Genomic DNA, 15,744 nt, shown 5'->3' with positions numbered 1-15,744 from the left:
GACAAAAGCACACAAGTGCTTATAAGCAGCAGCATCTCCTAGGCTTAGGAGAGGACAAATAAAAAGCAAATTTCACTTTTTACACTCTGCATTGTTTACACCTTTAAATAAACAGTAAGGAAAAGATGTTTTTGGGAATGCAAGCTGGTGCAGCCACTCTGGAAAACAGTATGGAGGTGCCTCAAAAAAACTAAAAATACCCTACGACTCAGCAATTGCACTACTAGGCATCTATCCAAGGGATACAGGTGTGCTGTTTCGAAGGGACACATGCACCCCAATGTTTACAGCAGCACTATCAACAATAGCAAATGTATGGAAAGAGCCCAAATGTCCATTGATGGATGAATGGATAAAGAAGAGATGGTGTATATACATACAATGGAGTATTACTGGGCAAACAAAAAGAATGAAATCTTGCCATTTGCAAATATGTGGATGGAACTGGAGGGTATTATGCTAAGCAAAATTAGAGAAAGACAAAATTCATATGACTTCACTCATATGAGGACTTTAAGAGAAAAACAGATGAACATAAGGGAAGGGAAACAAAAATAATAAAAAAGGGAGGGGGACAAAACAGAAGAGACTCGTAAATATGGAGAACAAACTGAGGGTTATTATAGGGGTTGTGGGAGGGGGGATGGGCTAAATGGATAAGGGACACTAAGGAACCTACTCCTGAAATCATTGTTGCACTATATGCTAATTTGGATGTAAATTTAAAAAAATAAAAAATTAAATTAAAAAAAAGAAAAGAAAAGATGTTTTCACAGGACACAGCTTTTGAAATCAGAGAGTCTTAGATTGAATGCCAGCTCCACTTGCTAACTTCGTAATCTTGGGCAAGTTACTATACAATTCTGAGCTTCCTTGACTGTTAAACGGGGATAAAGATATTTACTTCATAAGGTTGCAATTAAAACTATATTAAATGAGGAGCACCTGGGTGGCTCAGTTGGTTGAGCGTCCAACTTTGGCTCGAGTCATGATCTCACGGCTTGTGAGTTTGAGCCCCGCATCAGGCATTGTGCTGAACAGAGCAGAGCCTGCTTGGGATTCTTGTTCTCTCTCAAAATAAATAAACTATATATATATATATATATATATATATATATATATATATGCCCCAATGTTTATTTACTTTTGAGAGAGAGAGAGACAGAGGCGTGAGTTGGCGAGGGGCAGAGAGAGGGAGACATAGAATTTGAAGCAGGCTCCAGGCTCTGAGCTGTCAGCACAGAGCCCGACACAGGGCTCGAGTTCATGGACGACTAGAATTCATGGACTGCTAGATCATGACCTGAGCTGAAGTCAGACGCTTAACCAACTGAGCCACCCAGGCACCCCAGAATTCTCTTTTATGGATGAAAAAATATATCTCAGATTCAAATCCAAGGCAGTATTTGAACCCACATAGTCTTACTCTAGGTTCATGCTTTTAACCATGACTGCAGTGATCAATCAATGGTAATTTTACAGTCATTATTATTAAAGGATAAATGTTATGGATGATCAACCAATGGTAATTGTATAGTCATTATTATTAAAGGATAAATGTTATGGATGAAATTAGGAGAAGGGAAGTAGCTCCTGTGTGACATTCTTGAACATCCATATGCTTTAGACGACCTTGATTAAGATTTAGATGACACATAACAGTTCTCTTGCCACCACTAAACAGCCTCCCCATGTAAAATGAGACTGATTTCTTCCAATAATGATAGCATTACAGTTTAGGGGGTGGGGAGAGTCGTTTTTGTTTTTGAGTAGGCTCCAACGCCCAGCACGGGGCTTGAACTCACGACCCTGAGATCAAGAGCCATATGCTCCACCAATTGAGCCAGCCAGGCACCCTGAAATCATTTTTTAAGGGGGTACATAATCGTTTTCCTGATCTGGGGGAAGGAACAAAGTTTGCTCAAATTTTTATTTCCCCTACTCCTGTTTCTGTTTCCTCAAATTCCAGAAAGTATTGGTTACACCTTGGCTGTCTTTTCCCCTGTCCTTCCATATGTTTCTAACCCCTGATGCTGCAATGACAACATTTCACATAATATTTAAACCATTTCAAAAGTGGAAACTGGAATATAATACCAACATTTCTTCAGCAAAACATTTGAATGCATTTCTTCTGCCCAGAGACCAGAGAACAACAGTATGCTTCTGGGAGAGGGGAAAAGGAAGGATAAGATCTTAATTTAACATTTAAAGGTACCTTGAGCCTTTATATCCACTGAGATCTTTGTCCATATCCAACTCAGGAGTGGATTCAATGATTGCTTGAACTTCTGACTTCTCTTCATTTTCAGCAGAACCTTAGGAAAAGGACAAGATGACATAAATAATGCATATATCACATACTGCGCCTAATATAAAATCCTGTTGCTTTAATGGTTGTAAATTCATCATTTCAACATAAAAAAATTTTAAGGAGTGGGTTCTAGGAAACATGGGGTTAGACAACATGTCATATATTCAATTAACAGTCAATATCAGAAACCGGTTTGTTTTGGGTTTCTTGGGACACAGTCCATTGCATCCCAGGCCAGAACGCCTTGTTTTTGCTTACTATCTAAGGAGTGAAACACAGAGAAATTAAAGATGAAGACTTATGATCTAAGGCCAGGGGCAGAAAAAGACTGTTCTCCTGCGTTTCAGGCTCCCCAAACCCAGCTGTCCAAAATTTTATTTGATCATCACCTCTTTTCAGCTTATTTACAATTGAAGATAATTTTATAACTCTAAAGCAGTAACATTCCTAAAATGTATCTTTTCATACCCACATGATCTTTGCCAGAAAGTAACTGAGGTAAGAACTGAGGTCACTTACCTGTTGATACATTTCTAGTTTCTTGAGCTACCTGTACTTCAATATGCTTGCTTATCTCTGACTTATTTGGTGTATCTGCAGCCTTCACAAATCCTTCATTATCTTCCTTTAAGGGAGTATCTGTAGGAATTACTGCCACATCTGACGCAGCTGTTGATGCTGGAGTGGTAGCTTTAGATCCTCCTTGGCTAACATCAGAAAGTTCATCCTACAAAATAAAAAGAATTATGGTAAAATCTTTAAATGATTCATTTACTTTAAACCGTTTTCTTAAATGGGTTAAGGAAAAGACTTACAGAGAGAAAATTCTATTAAAAAATCAGTAACAGTCACTGACTGAAGGGCACCCAGGTGGCTCAGTTGGTTAAGGATCCAACTTGGGCTCAGGTCATGATCTCACAGGTTGTGAGCTGGAGCCTTGTGTCGGGCTTTGTGCTGACAGCTCAGAGCCTGGAGCCTGCTTTGGATCCTGTGTCTCCCTCTTTCTTTGACCTCTCCTGCTCCCCCCGTCTCTCTCTCTCAAAAATAAATAAACATTAAAGAAAAAAAAAAAAAAAAAGACTTAGTGAAGTGCTTACACATACTAAGTATTTAAAGTGTTAGCAATTATTACAATTTATAACAATACACTCTGCACAACTCTGAGAGTTCTGAAACGCATGGCCTAAGGCAAAAGTATAAATAAACGTAACTTAAAAAATTAAATTATGCTATGGTGGGGGATGATCTTTAGTGACTTTTATTTCTCCTTTAAAATGCTATCCTTTTTAACTTTTAAAGAACGTTGTTAAAAACTAACAATATACCAATCAAAATTAAAGCATACTCTAAGCTTTGTATTACACCATCTGAGAGATTTAGGTTGGTTTTGGTGCTGAGAAGTCAGAGTGTGCTCAAATTCAAATTTAAAACTCTACCCAAGTATAAGAAAGCATTTTTGTCATACAGTCAACTACTGGTGCTATGGTGGACAGAAATGACAATGAAAGCAATCACACTTGGAGAACTTTATCACCAAAACTCTTAGCTTTACAACATTAAAACATTTTCACCTTCATTATCATCTCCTAATATTAGTTTGCTATCATGAATTTTGATGTAGTACAAATTTCACTACCAAGAGTGGCTGAACAAATATAAAACCAATTACCAGATGAGAATATAGATTTACGTAAATTGTATTTGCTGTGGCAAATCAAGAGCTCTTTATCCAGAAGATGTGGTGTATATACAATGGAATATTATTCAGCCACAAAAAAATAATTAAATCTTGCCATTTGCGACAACATGGATGGCTAGAGAATATTATGCTAAGTGAAATAAGCCAGTCAAAGAAAGACAAATACCATATGATTTCAGTCACATGTGGAATTTAAGAAACAAATGTACAAAGTGGTGAGGGGGAAACAAACTGAAAACCAGACACTTCACTATCCTGAACAAAAACATGGGTCGCAGAGGGGAGGTGGGTGGAGGGATGGGTGAAATAGATGAAGGGGATCAATGAGTATACTCATCTTGATGGGCACTGAGGAGTATATGGAACTGTTGAGCCACTCTCTTATACACCTGAAACTACTATAACACTGTCAGTCTCAAATTAACACTGAAACTAAATATTTATAAATAACTGACATTATATGACTGAATATATATATATATATATTTGTGTGTACATATATATATACATATTACATATATGTGTGTGTGTGTGTGTGTTATATATAAACTGAATAAATAACTGAAATTAAAGTTTAAAAAAAGTTCTTTATCCCTTCCACAGTGTCCTGCCCCCAACTCTTCATCCCTATCCCAGGCTCTGAGGGTTGTTGTTATTTTTTCCCCCTGATTTTTGTTTGTAAATGATGAGAGACGTAAAACATCACAGAATGTGAATGCCACTCCAGCATGAGTTACCCATTTAAGAGTCTGAGTATCGTGGCTCTATTGGTGGGCTTGAGCTCTAACACATGGTTAAAACCCAAGTGTCTGCCAATGACGTTCATCCCAGAAAATGCGTGCTATTCTCCACATTTATTTATTTTTGAAAGACAGAGAGACACAGAGAGTGAGTGGGGGAGGGGCGGGGGGGTACGACACAGAATCCGAAGCAGGCTCCAGGCTGAGCTGTCAGCACAGTTTGCGGGGCTCAAACCCACAAACCATGAGATCATGACCTGAGTTGAAGTCGGATGCTTAACTGACAGAGACACCCAAGAACCCTTACATATATACTTCTAAAGAAGAGTGTACATATGACATAATTTGTAACAGCAAAAAACTCCAAACAACTTAAATGCTTCAAAACAGATTAAGCAAATTACACCATATCCATATAAGAGACTAATATGCAGCAATTAAAAACTGTGTTGTAGGGGCGCCTGGGTGGCGCAGTCGGTTAAGCGTCCGGCTTCAGCCAGGTCACGATCTCGCGGTCCGTGGGTTCGAGCCCCGCGTCAGGCTCTGGGCTGATGGCTCAGAGCCTGGAGCCTGTTTCCGATTCTGTGTCTCCCTCTCTCTCTGCCCCTCCCCCGTTCATGCTCTGTCTCTCTCTGTCCCAAAAATAAATAAACGTTGAAAAAAAAATTAAAAAAAAAAAAAAAACAAAACTGTGTTGTAGAAGGGTACTTCCTGAAATGGAAAATTTTCAAAATACTTTGCAAATGAGACTGGGAATTGAAAGAATTCAGTGCAGGGGTGCCTGGGAGGTTCAGCCTGCTAACCATCTGATTCTCGATTTTGGCTCAGGTCATGATCTCACGGTTATACGATTGAGTCCCTCAGCAAGGAGACTGCTTGAGATCCTCTCTCTCCCTCTGTGTCCCTCCTCCACTCACGTGCACACATGTGCACACGCACATTCTCTCTCTCTTTCAAAAACCAAAACAGAACAAAAGACAATTCAGTACAGTATGAGCAATTTAAAAAATATGGCTAGAAAAAGCTCTGTTACAACAATGATTTTGATAGTGGTTGCGACTGGGTAGTTGGATAATGAGTGATTTTTGCTTTTCCTTTTGCCCTTGTTGGCATATATACATGTATATACACACACATATATATCATACATATATGCATATACATGTAAGTAGAAAAAATTACAAAACTTAGAATATAAATCTATATATGTAGTCTCAAACTTCTAGCTATATAAAGTGGCTACAGATAATAGGTAAAAAACTTTTTACTGCTTTTAATATTTCTCGGTTTCTAAATTTTTTAACGGTAGGCACGCATTACTATCATAAAAAGGAAAAAGTAAATTAAGTTTAAAATCAATTTGAATTGGGGCGCCTGGGTGGCTCAGTCGATTGAGCATCCGACTTCGGCTGAGGTCATGATCTCGCGGTCTGTGAGTTTGAGTCCTGTGTCGGGCTCTGTGCTGACAGCTCAGAGCCTGGAGCCTGCTTCAGCTTCTGTGTCTCCCTCTCTCTCTGCTCCACCCCCCCCCCATGCTCTGTCTCTCTCTGTCAAAAATAAAAAAATTAAAAAAACATTAAAATTTTTTTTAAAAAAATAAATTTGAATTAGTATAACTAGATGAAGTTATCTTTCACTTTGAAAGAAAGTTTTGAGAAAACATTCATACTACTAATGAATTGGGAGCTATCCATTCATTACTGCCTTGTAAGTTTAAGATAACTGCTTATCTGTCACCTGAAGTGCAACACTAAATAACCACATGCTGATAAAATTAGCTATAATGTGGAGAGCCTGGGTGGCTCAGTCTGTTAAAGGTCCAACTCTTGGTTTTGACTCTGGACATGATGCCACAGTTCATGAGATGGAGCCCTGGGTCAGCAAGAGTCGGACACTTAAACAAGTGAGCCACCCAGGCACCCCACGAAGAAAATGTTTTATATTTGTCATGGGCTATCCAAATAACATGAGGTTTTTTTATCTGTAACTTACTTCCCTTTTATACTTTTACCATATAAAAATATTTTACACTCATTAAAATAGCTCACTGTGTGGGCTGTACTTCTGGATCTCAGGGACACAGCATGAGAGCTGAGGAGGGAAAAGCTGTGAATTTCAGGGGACAGTTTTCAAAAGTGGCATTTCTTGTTGGTCCCCCAAGCAGTGGTGACATAAAGCTCCTGAGATTAGTAAAAGCACTGACAGGAAAAGTATCTGCTACAGTGTTTGCTTGGAGGCACCATATTCTTTTAAAGAAAAAAAATTTTTTAATGTTTATTTTTGAGACAGAGGAAGACAGAGCACAAGTGGGGGTTGGGGCAGAGAGAGAGGGAGACACAGAATCTGAAACAGGCTCCAGGCTCTAAGCTGTCAGCACAGAGCCCGATGCGGGGCTTGAACCCACAAACCATGAGATCATGACCTGACCCGAAGTCGGACGCTTAACCGACTGAGCCACCCAGGCGCCCCTGGAGGCACGATATTCTTACACTGCACCTACTACAAAAGAAATTATGAAATTCTGTCACTAACAATGCCTCCAACTAAGATACAGTGAAGAAAGACAAGCCTAAATATTAACCTGTTAAAAGATAAAACACATCACTTTTGGTCAACAGTAGGTTCATAAGATAGCATGTGCAAAATGAGAGAAAATTCTTATTAGAACCTAATGGAAACTGGGAGCATTTATATAAAGTATTCAATATAAAGTTGTTACAGGGGAGTTGCATGCTATTATTTGACTTTCAGTCTGTGACTTGTGGAGACCTCCAATTCCTATTTTATACCAGTCATTTGCCAAGTTGTACTGTTTTAGCTAATGGTCTTTTTTTTTTAAGTGTTTATTTAAATTCCAGTGAGTTAATATACAGTGTAATATTAGTTTCAGGTGTAGAATATAGTGATTCAACACTTCCATACATCACCAAGTGCTCATCACAACAAGTGTACCCCTTAATCCCCATCACCTATTTAACCTACCCACCTCCCTTCTGGGAACCATCAAGTTTGTTCTTTTTTCCCCCTTTGCTCATTTGTTTTGTTTTCTAAATTCCACATATGAGTGATATCATATGGTATTTGTCTTTCTCTGACTGACTTGTTTTGTTTAGAATTATACTCTCTAGCTCCATCCATGTCTTTGCAAATGGCAAGATTCATTTTTTGTGGATGAGTACTATTCCATTGTGTGTGTGTGTGTGTGTGTGTGTGTGTGTGTGTGTGTGTGTGTGTATGCATATATATACCACATCTTTATCCATTCATCAGTCGATGGACACTTAGGCTGCTTCTATAGTTTGGCAATTGTAGATAATGCTGCTATAAACACTGGGGTGCATGTTACCCTTTGAATTAGTATTTTGTATTCTTTGGGTAGATACCGAGTAGTGCAAATTGCTGGATCATCGGGTAGTTCTATTTTTAAATGTTTGAGGAACCCCCATACTGTTCTCCAGAATGCCTGAACCAGTCTGCACTCCCACCAACAATGCAAGAGGGTTCCCCTTTCTCTGCACCCCTGCCAACACCCGTTGTTTAGCTAAGTCTCGATTACAATTGCCTCTTTATGTGAAGACCACTGCCCTATCAATTCCAATTACCTGGTGTCCTTAACACATCCTCTTCAAACATGTGGCACTGGGTGCCTTACATGGTTGTCAAATCTCTATCAAATGTACGGATTCTGTAACCCATTTCCCCCCTCCAGTTTTTACTGGATTCTCACATTGTAGGCTGAGCATGTCACTGGAGAATGTCCACAAAAAGAAGGACACTGATTTGGGATTCCAGTGCTATGCCTATAGGGGAACGGTGCTCCGATGCATATTAAATTGTGTTTTAATAGAATAGGCGTCCTTCAAAGATGTTATGTGAACAGGCAAAAAGCACAAAAAGATGCTCAACATTACTAATCATCAGAGAAATACATATCAAAACTACAATATTACCTCATACTCATTAGGATGGCTATCAAAACAAACAAACAGAAAATAACAAGAGTTGGTGAGATGTGGAGAAATTAGAACCCTTGTACACAGTTTGTGGGATTATACAATGGTACACCTGCCCTGGAAATAGTGTGGTATTTCCTCAGAAAATTAAAAACAGAACTGCCACATGATCAATCCAGTAATACCCCTTCCAGATATACATCCAAAAGAATTGAAAGCAGAATCATGAAGAGATACTTGCTCACCCATGTTCATAGCAGCATTATTCAAAATAGCCAAGAGGTTGAAGACCCAAATGTCCATCAAGAGATGAATGGACACATCAAATGCGGTCTATATATACAATGGAGTATTTATTATTCAGCCTTAAAAAGAAAGGAAATCCTGAAACATACTACAACGGAGATGAATCTTGAGGACATTATGCTAAGTGAAATAAGCCAGTCACAAAAGACAAATACCACATGATTCCACATAGATGAGTACCTAAAGTAGTCCAACTCATAGAAGAGAAAGTAGAATGGTGGTTACTGGAGCTGGGAGGAGGGGGAACGAGCGACTTGTTTAATAGGTAAAGAGTTTCATATTTGCAAGACGAAAAACCTCTGGAGATCTGTCTCGCAACCATGTGAATATTCTTAACATGGCTGAACTGTGTACTTTAAAAAATGAGTAAGATGGTAAATTGTGTTGTTGTTTTTTTTTTTTTAATTTTTATTTTATTTTTGAGAGACAGAGAGATACAGACTATGAGAGAGGGAGACACAGAATCCGAAGCAGGCTCCAGGCTCTGAGCTGTCAGTGCAGAGCCCGATGCGGGACTTGAACTCACAACTGTGAGATCATGACCTGAGCTGAAGTCAGACGCTTAACCCAGGCACCCCGAGTAAGATGGTAAATTGTATACTGTATGTATTTTACTACACACAAAAGAAAACAGGTGTCATTACTTTTAGCTTCACTTGAGATGCCATGGCGAAAGCTATCTGGTCTTTGTGCCCTTTTTTTACTGGTTTTAGAGATCAGGCTAAAAGTCTACAAGCCTCGGGGCGCCTGGGTGGCGCAGTCGGTTAAGCGTCCGACTTCAGCCAGGTCACGATCTCGCGGTCCGGGAGTTCGAGCCCCGCGTCAGGCTCTGGGCTGATGGCTCGGAGCCTGGAGCCTGTTTCCGATTCTGTGTCTCCCTCTCTCTGCCCCCCCCCCGTTCATGCTCTGTCTCTCTCTGTCCCAAAAATAAATAAAAACGTTGAAAAAAAAATTAAAAAAAAAAAAAAGTCTACAAGCCTTTAGAAAATATTTTCAGTTGTTCCATTCATCAAACGCCTCCCTCGTGTGCTCAGTCCTGTACAGAATACATAGGTCATGTGTTAGTCACCACTGACCTATAAGTATTTATGTTCTGAGACACTGTAAGTTTACAATTACTGAAGATAAATTATTCCACGAAGGACAACTTGGAAATGTCCAGTGTTTTCCTAAGTAGCCTGCTTGACTTCATCTGAAATAAGCCAAATAAAAGTGCAAGCAACTGTTACATAAGTCTGTCTTTTTTTTTTTTTAATGTTTATTTACTGAGAGAGAGAGAGAGAGAGAGAGAGAGAGAGAGAGAGAGACAGCACTAGCATGTGTGCGCCAGCCAGCAGGGGGGAGGGGCAGAGACAGAGGAGACAGAGACTCCCAAGCAGGCTCAGTCCCACAAACCTCGAGATCACGACCTGAGCCAAAATCAAGAGTCAGATGCCCAACCGATCGAGCCACCCAGGCGCCCCCTAAGTCTGTCTTTTGGAGTCAAAGATTTTTAAGTCTAATGAAAGTAAAGACAAAATTACAAGAGGTAACCAGCTCCATGAATCCCCACTATAACACTTATCACCTTATATTTTAATTTTTATGTTTACATTTCTTTCTCCACAAGTAAAAGTTAAATGTCTAAAGCAGTGGTTCTTAAGCTCTTTTGATTTACAACTCTCTGTATGGCATAAGAGAAACACAAAATTCTGTGTGTACATTTATTTTCTGGAAAGTTTCATAACTTTGATTCTTAAAGGAGTGTGTGACCCAAAGAAACACTGAGGACCTTAACTCTAGACACAGTTAGATGGACTAACCCTAGATGTTAACTATACTTTGGGTTTAAGAAAATTCTGATTACTAAAGGAGAGGTATGAATGTCCTGGCCCTGAGGATATTTCTGAACAAAGGGGGCGTTGTTTCACTGTCACTGAGAGATGAAGGGCTTCCATGGACCTGGGTGAGTAGTGGGTAGCAGAGAATCTTATTTGTTGTCCTATCCTATCCCCAGTGCCCAGCGTATCAAGACTGACGTGAAGAAGGCTCACAACAGTTGTTTAGTCAATAAAGCCGAATGGTGCCCTGATTGAAGCTAAAGAAATCTGCTCAACTAGGGAGGCAGCCCACGGGAAAATGACATGCTGGGGCAGTCTCCAGGATACATACAAGTTATGTCCATTCTGTCCCGAGGAAGGCATCTGCAAATTTGTACAGGGGTATCTGTATGTTTCTTACCTAGGAAATGGATAGATGGAAATAGGCTGAATTTCCATAGGATTTACTTACATTTTCTCTCCTTTATTTTAAAATGCTGGCTTTAGGGGAGGAATAATTTGTAGATTACAATAAAGCCCTAGCAACCACTGGGGAGGAAATATAATTTTCTCCTGTATTTCAGTGAAAAACATCAGTAGTCTTGAGAACAGCAGATGAGTAAATAACCAATAGTTAATCGCTTTTGTTTACTTTCTGTAAAGTGATCTGAAACACCATTCTCACATCCTGTTCTACAGCCTTCAGAGGTTCAGGACCACTCCTGGGAAGAAGGAAATATTATACAATAGACAACAAGATCATGTATTTACTGGGTATATTTGGCTTGCTCTATCTCTCAGGATAATAAGATCTCTGTAACCTACTGTTGTTGTTGTTGTTGTTTGGGGCTTTTTTTTTTTTTAATGTTTATTTATTTTTGAGAGAGAGAGAGCAAGCGAGCAGGGGAGGGACAAAGAAAGAGGGGGACACAGGATCCACAGTGGATCCACAGCCAGCTCTGTGCTGAGAACCTGATGTGGGACTCGAACTCATGAACCACAAGAGCATGACCTGGGCCAAAGTTGGATGCTTAACCGAACGAGCCACCCAGGTGCTCCATAATCTACTCTGTTAAAATGAGGGTTTGGGGGCTTTGTTTTAATTTGATTTAAAAACACCTCCTTGGGGCGCCTGGGTGGCACAGTCGGTTAAGCGTCCGACTTCAGCCAGGTCACGATCTCGCGGTCCGTGAGTTCGAGCCCCACGTCGGGCTCTGGGCTGATGGCTCAGAGCCTGGAGCCTGTTTCCGATTCTGTGTCTCCCTCTGTCTCTGCCCCTCCCCCGTTCATGCTCTGTCTCTCCCTGTCCCAAAAATAAATAAACGTTGGAAAAAAAAAATTAAAAAAAAAAAACAAAAAAAACCACCTCCTTAAGCCTCTAGTTTAAAAGATAATCATGGCTCAGAAATCAGCACTTGGATCATGTCTTACCTAACTCTTTACCAATAAATGGCACACCATTTAATCCTTTTGTCTTTTCACACAACTCTGAAAAGTTGTGTGAACCCTGAAATCTATTCTAATCATCTTGCATATTTAACATGCAAAACATTCCAGTACACTTGGAAATGTTCACTCCACCCTCCTCTCATCCCACTGCCATATCTGAAACTGTTAGATATCACTAATAATCGAAGGATGACCAAGATTGAAATCCTTTTTCACAAAAACAACTATTTGTTCATTTTCTTTGTTTCTTTCTCTACATTTGCCCTCTATGAGACAAGTGTTTCTCTCAAACACAAAGCAACCCTAAGCTTTAAATATTCTTGGTCTGGAAATTCATCAAAGTGTTTTTCAAAGCCTAAAATACGGCTGCTAGCTCTCTGTTAATTCTCTCAAAAAGCCATATATTATCAAGGCATGATTCACTTTATAAAAAACACACTGCCTTTCAATGTTTGTTATATGATCTTTGACTCTGGATCATCACCATCTTTAACCCTTCTCAACTGTTCAATTTATCAAAAGCTGGCAGGGGGGTGGGGTGGGGGTGGCTTTGGGTGGCTCTCTATCAAAATGGAAAAACTGTGAACACACATTTTTTAATAAAAAACAAACAGCAAACTACAGGAAAATACTTAAGAGTATATGGCCATTTATCTTACAAAGATATTATAAGTATGTATTATCTATGTGCATATATAAAAAAAAAAGGTCTAAGGACAGATATACCAACGATTCACAATGACTACAGAAAAGTAGGGAATTTAGGCTTGGAGAAACTTTAGTCTAGATTCATCAATATTATTTAAAATTGGGAAATTGAGTTAATATTAAAAAATTATGAATCCTGTTTTATAAAATATTTGGACACAGAGAGCACCTTAATAATATTTCTAGTATCTGGTATAGTGGGTACTAAATAAATACTTTTTTTTTTAATTTTAATATTTATTTATTTTTGAGAGAGAGAGAGAGAGACAGAGAGAGAGACAGAGACAGAGACAGAGACAGAAACTGAAGCAGGCTCCAGGCTCTGAGCTGCCAGCACAGAGCCTGACGTGGGGCTCAAATCCACAAACCGTGAGATCATGACCTGAGCCGAGTTCAAACACTTAACCAACTGAGCCACCCAGGCACCCAATAAATACTTTTTAACACAAGAAGCAAAGTACTCGGTTTTCAACATGAAATTATTAGTTATTTTTCCTATTCTAAAAGCTTGTCTAAACATTAAATATCAATAAGAATATAATAAATACTTATGTGCCAATTACTTCAAAAGAAGCCATCTTTGATGCAAGCTTTAAAAACCGTAATTTTCAAATGGTATTATTTTTTTTACCAATTTTCATTCTCAACATACATTAGCACCTTGGTCAACACACTACCCGGTAAATATGCCAAAAAGAAAAAAAAATCTCACTTCAAACACCCACTAAGAAGGAACTGATTCCATTTTCCCTTCTCAAGCAAGATTTTTTTATTTATTTTTTTACATCTATTTATTGTTGAGAGACAGAGTGAGATAGAGCACATGCTGGCAAAGGTCAGAGAAAGAAGGAGACACAGAATCTGAAGCAGGCTCCAGGCTCTGAGCTGTCAACACAGAGCCCGATGCAGGGCTAGAACCCACGAACCGTGAGATGATGACCTAAGCCGAAGTCAGTCACTTAACCAACTGAGCCACCCAGGCACCCCTCTCCAAGCAAGATTTTAAAGGGGGGGAACGTATATACCTTACAATTTTGTCAGTTGTACCTCAGTAAAGACGAAGGAACGGATGAACATACATACATACATACATACATACATACGATAAATAATAAATAAATAAATAAATAAATAAATAAATAAATAATAGGGAGAAAGTACTGAAGATTAAAAGCAGTAAATTTTCCATCTTTTATTCTCTTCGAACCCCAACCATCAGCTGTGGCTGGTTCCTGAACTTATCATATGAGGATATATGTGAGGAAAAAAGCTTATATACAATAAATGAAGTTACAGAAGAAATTCCTTATCCTTTGTCACAAGCAAAATCATGAAATATTACAACATATAATCCATTTTTCTTAAAATTGTATTTTATTTTACCCTATTCTAAACACTAATACAAAAATCCAAAAGGAGGTAATATATAGTGTAAACAAATGGAAAAACACAACATAAGCATCAAAGAAATGCTATAGGCAATCAAGTTTCAATCAACAAGCACATTCAATCCCTGAGCAGCAGTGAACTGTAGTGAGAGGACACAGAGAAATAAAAGAGCGGGGGGGCATCTGCTGGTGCCAGAAAGGAAGTGAAAGATACATAAGTCAACCTGGAAAAAGCTCCCCAATTCCAAAGCTGTAACAATTTGAGCAACAAAATAAATGATAGCACTAGATAACCCACAGAATAAAATAAATATCCGTGAGTTCAAACAAGGAAGGAAGGAAGGAAGGAAGGAAGGAAGGAAGGAAGGAAGGCAGGCAGGCAGGAAGGCAGGCAGGCAGGCAGGCAGGCAGAAGGGAGGAAGGGGCTCACCCTCACAGAAGAATTAAAGTTAATGTAGAATGGATGAAGAAAACAGAAAATAAGCATTGGATCACTACAGTAATGACTGTAAGATCCAGTGACGGATACTAAAATAAGTAGCTGAAAGTTTGAAGAGAAACGGGATATTTGCACAGTCTCCGAGGAGATCCCCCAAGACACTTATGAACTATAAAGGGAAAAACAGCAACGACGGTGGAGAAAGCCAACACACAGCAGCTACACCAAGCAATCTAAGTTAGTCACCACTAAGGCACACTGCTTCTGCGGCATTCTTGTCAAAACATATAACCTCAATCTAATCACGAAAAATCACCAGAGAAGCTCAAACGGTGGGACATTTTACAATATAATTAACCAATACTCTTCATGCCTCAAGGTCAAGACTGAGGAACTGTCACATGTTGGAAGAGACTGGGGACACTTAACTCAGTGCAAGGTGGGATGCTGGACTGGATCCTGAACCAGAAGACAGTGGTGGAAAAACTGGCAAAATCCTAATATAAGTCTACAGTTTAGCTAATGATATTGTACCCATGTCAACTGTCTGTTTTAATAATTGTATATACTATGGTTAGTTAACACTTGATGATGGGTGATGGGTAACCAGGAATTCTGTACTGCTTTAGCAATTTTTCTGAAAGTCTAAAATATTTCAAAATGATAAGTTAAAAAAAAACTGAGCCCTTTAACTGTTTAGATATTTTTAACTACACACATTTTATAGTAGGAATCTTTAATCACAAAAGATTACAGGGTAAGGTTCAACTACTATACAAATTCAAGTTTGGAAAAAGTGAAGAAATAGGAACTAAATGGTAAACCACAAATGGAGGAGGATGGAAGATTCTTCTGCACAAGAATGCTGGCTCTGTTACCATTTCCTGTTCTGTATGCTAAGCACATCCCCTGAAGAATGCAGCCACACACTGACCACTGGCTGGCTTCA

The 15,744-nt window shown here is 39.1% G+C and overlaps 1 protein-coding gene across 10 annotated transcripts in view; it reads right to left on the bottom strand.

Annotated features, from left to right (window-relative positions):
• Positions 1 to 15,744, bottom strand: part of SPAG9 (sperm associated antigen 9) — a 133,496-nt gene that overhangs the window by 45,332 nt on the left and 72,420 nt on the right. For all 10 annotated transcript variants that reach the window (XM_030294907.1, XM_030294908.1, XM_030294910.1 and 7 more), the window contains 2 exons: positions 2,834 to 3,041; positions 2,219 to 2,318 (listed from right to left, as the gene is read on the bottom strand). In XM_030294907.1, coding sequence (XP_030150767.1) covers positions 2,219 to 2,318; positions 2,834 to 3,041 — 308 coding nt within the window. The remainder of the gene's footprint in view (positions 1 to 2,218; positions 2,319 to 2,833; positions 3,042 to 15,744) is intronic.

This window comes from Lynx canadensis, chromosome E1, assembly GCF_007474595.2.
Source record: "Lynx canadensis isolate LIC74 chromosome E1, mLynCan4.pri.v2, whole genome shotgun sequence".
NCBI lineage: Eukaryota > Metazoa > Chordata > Mammalia > Carnivora > Felidae > Lynx > Lynx canadensis.
This window is presented reverse-complemented; position numbering and strand designations above follow the sequence as displayed.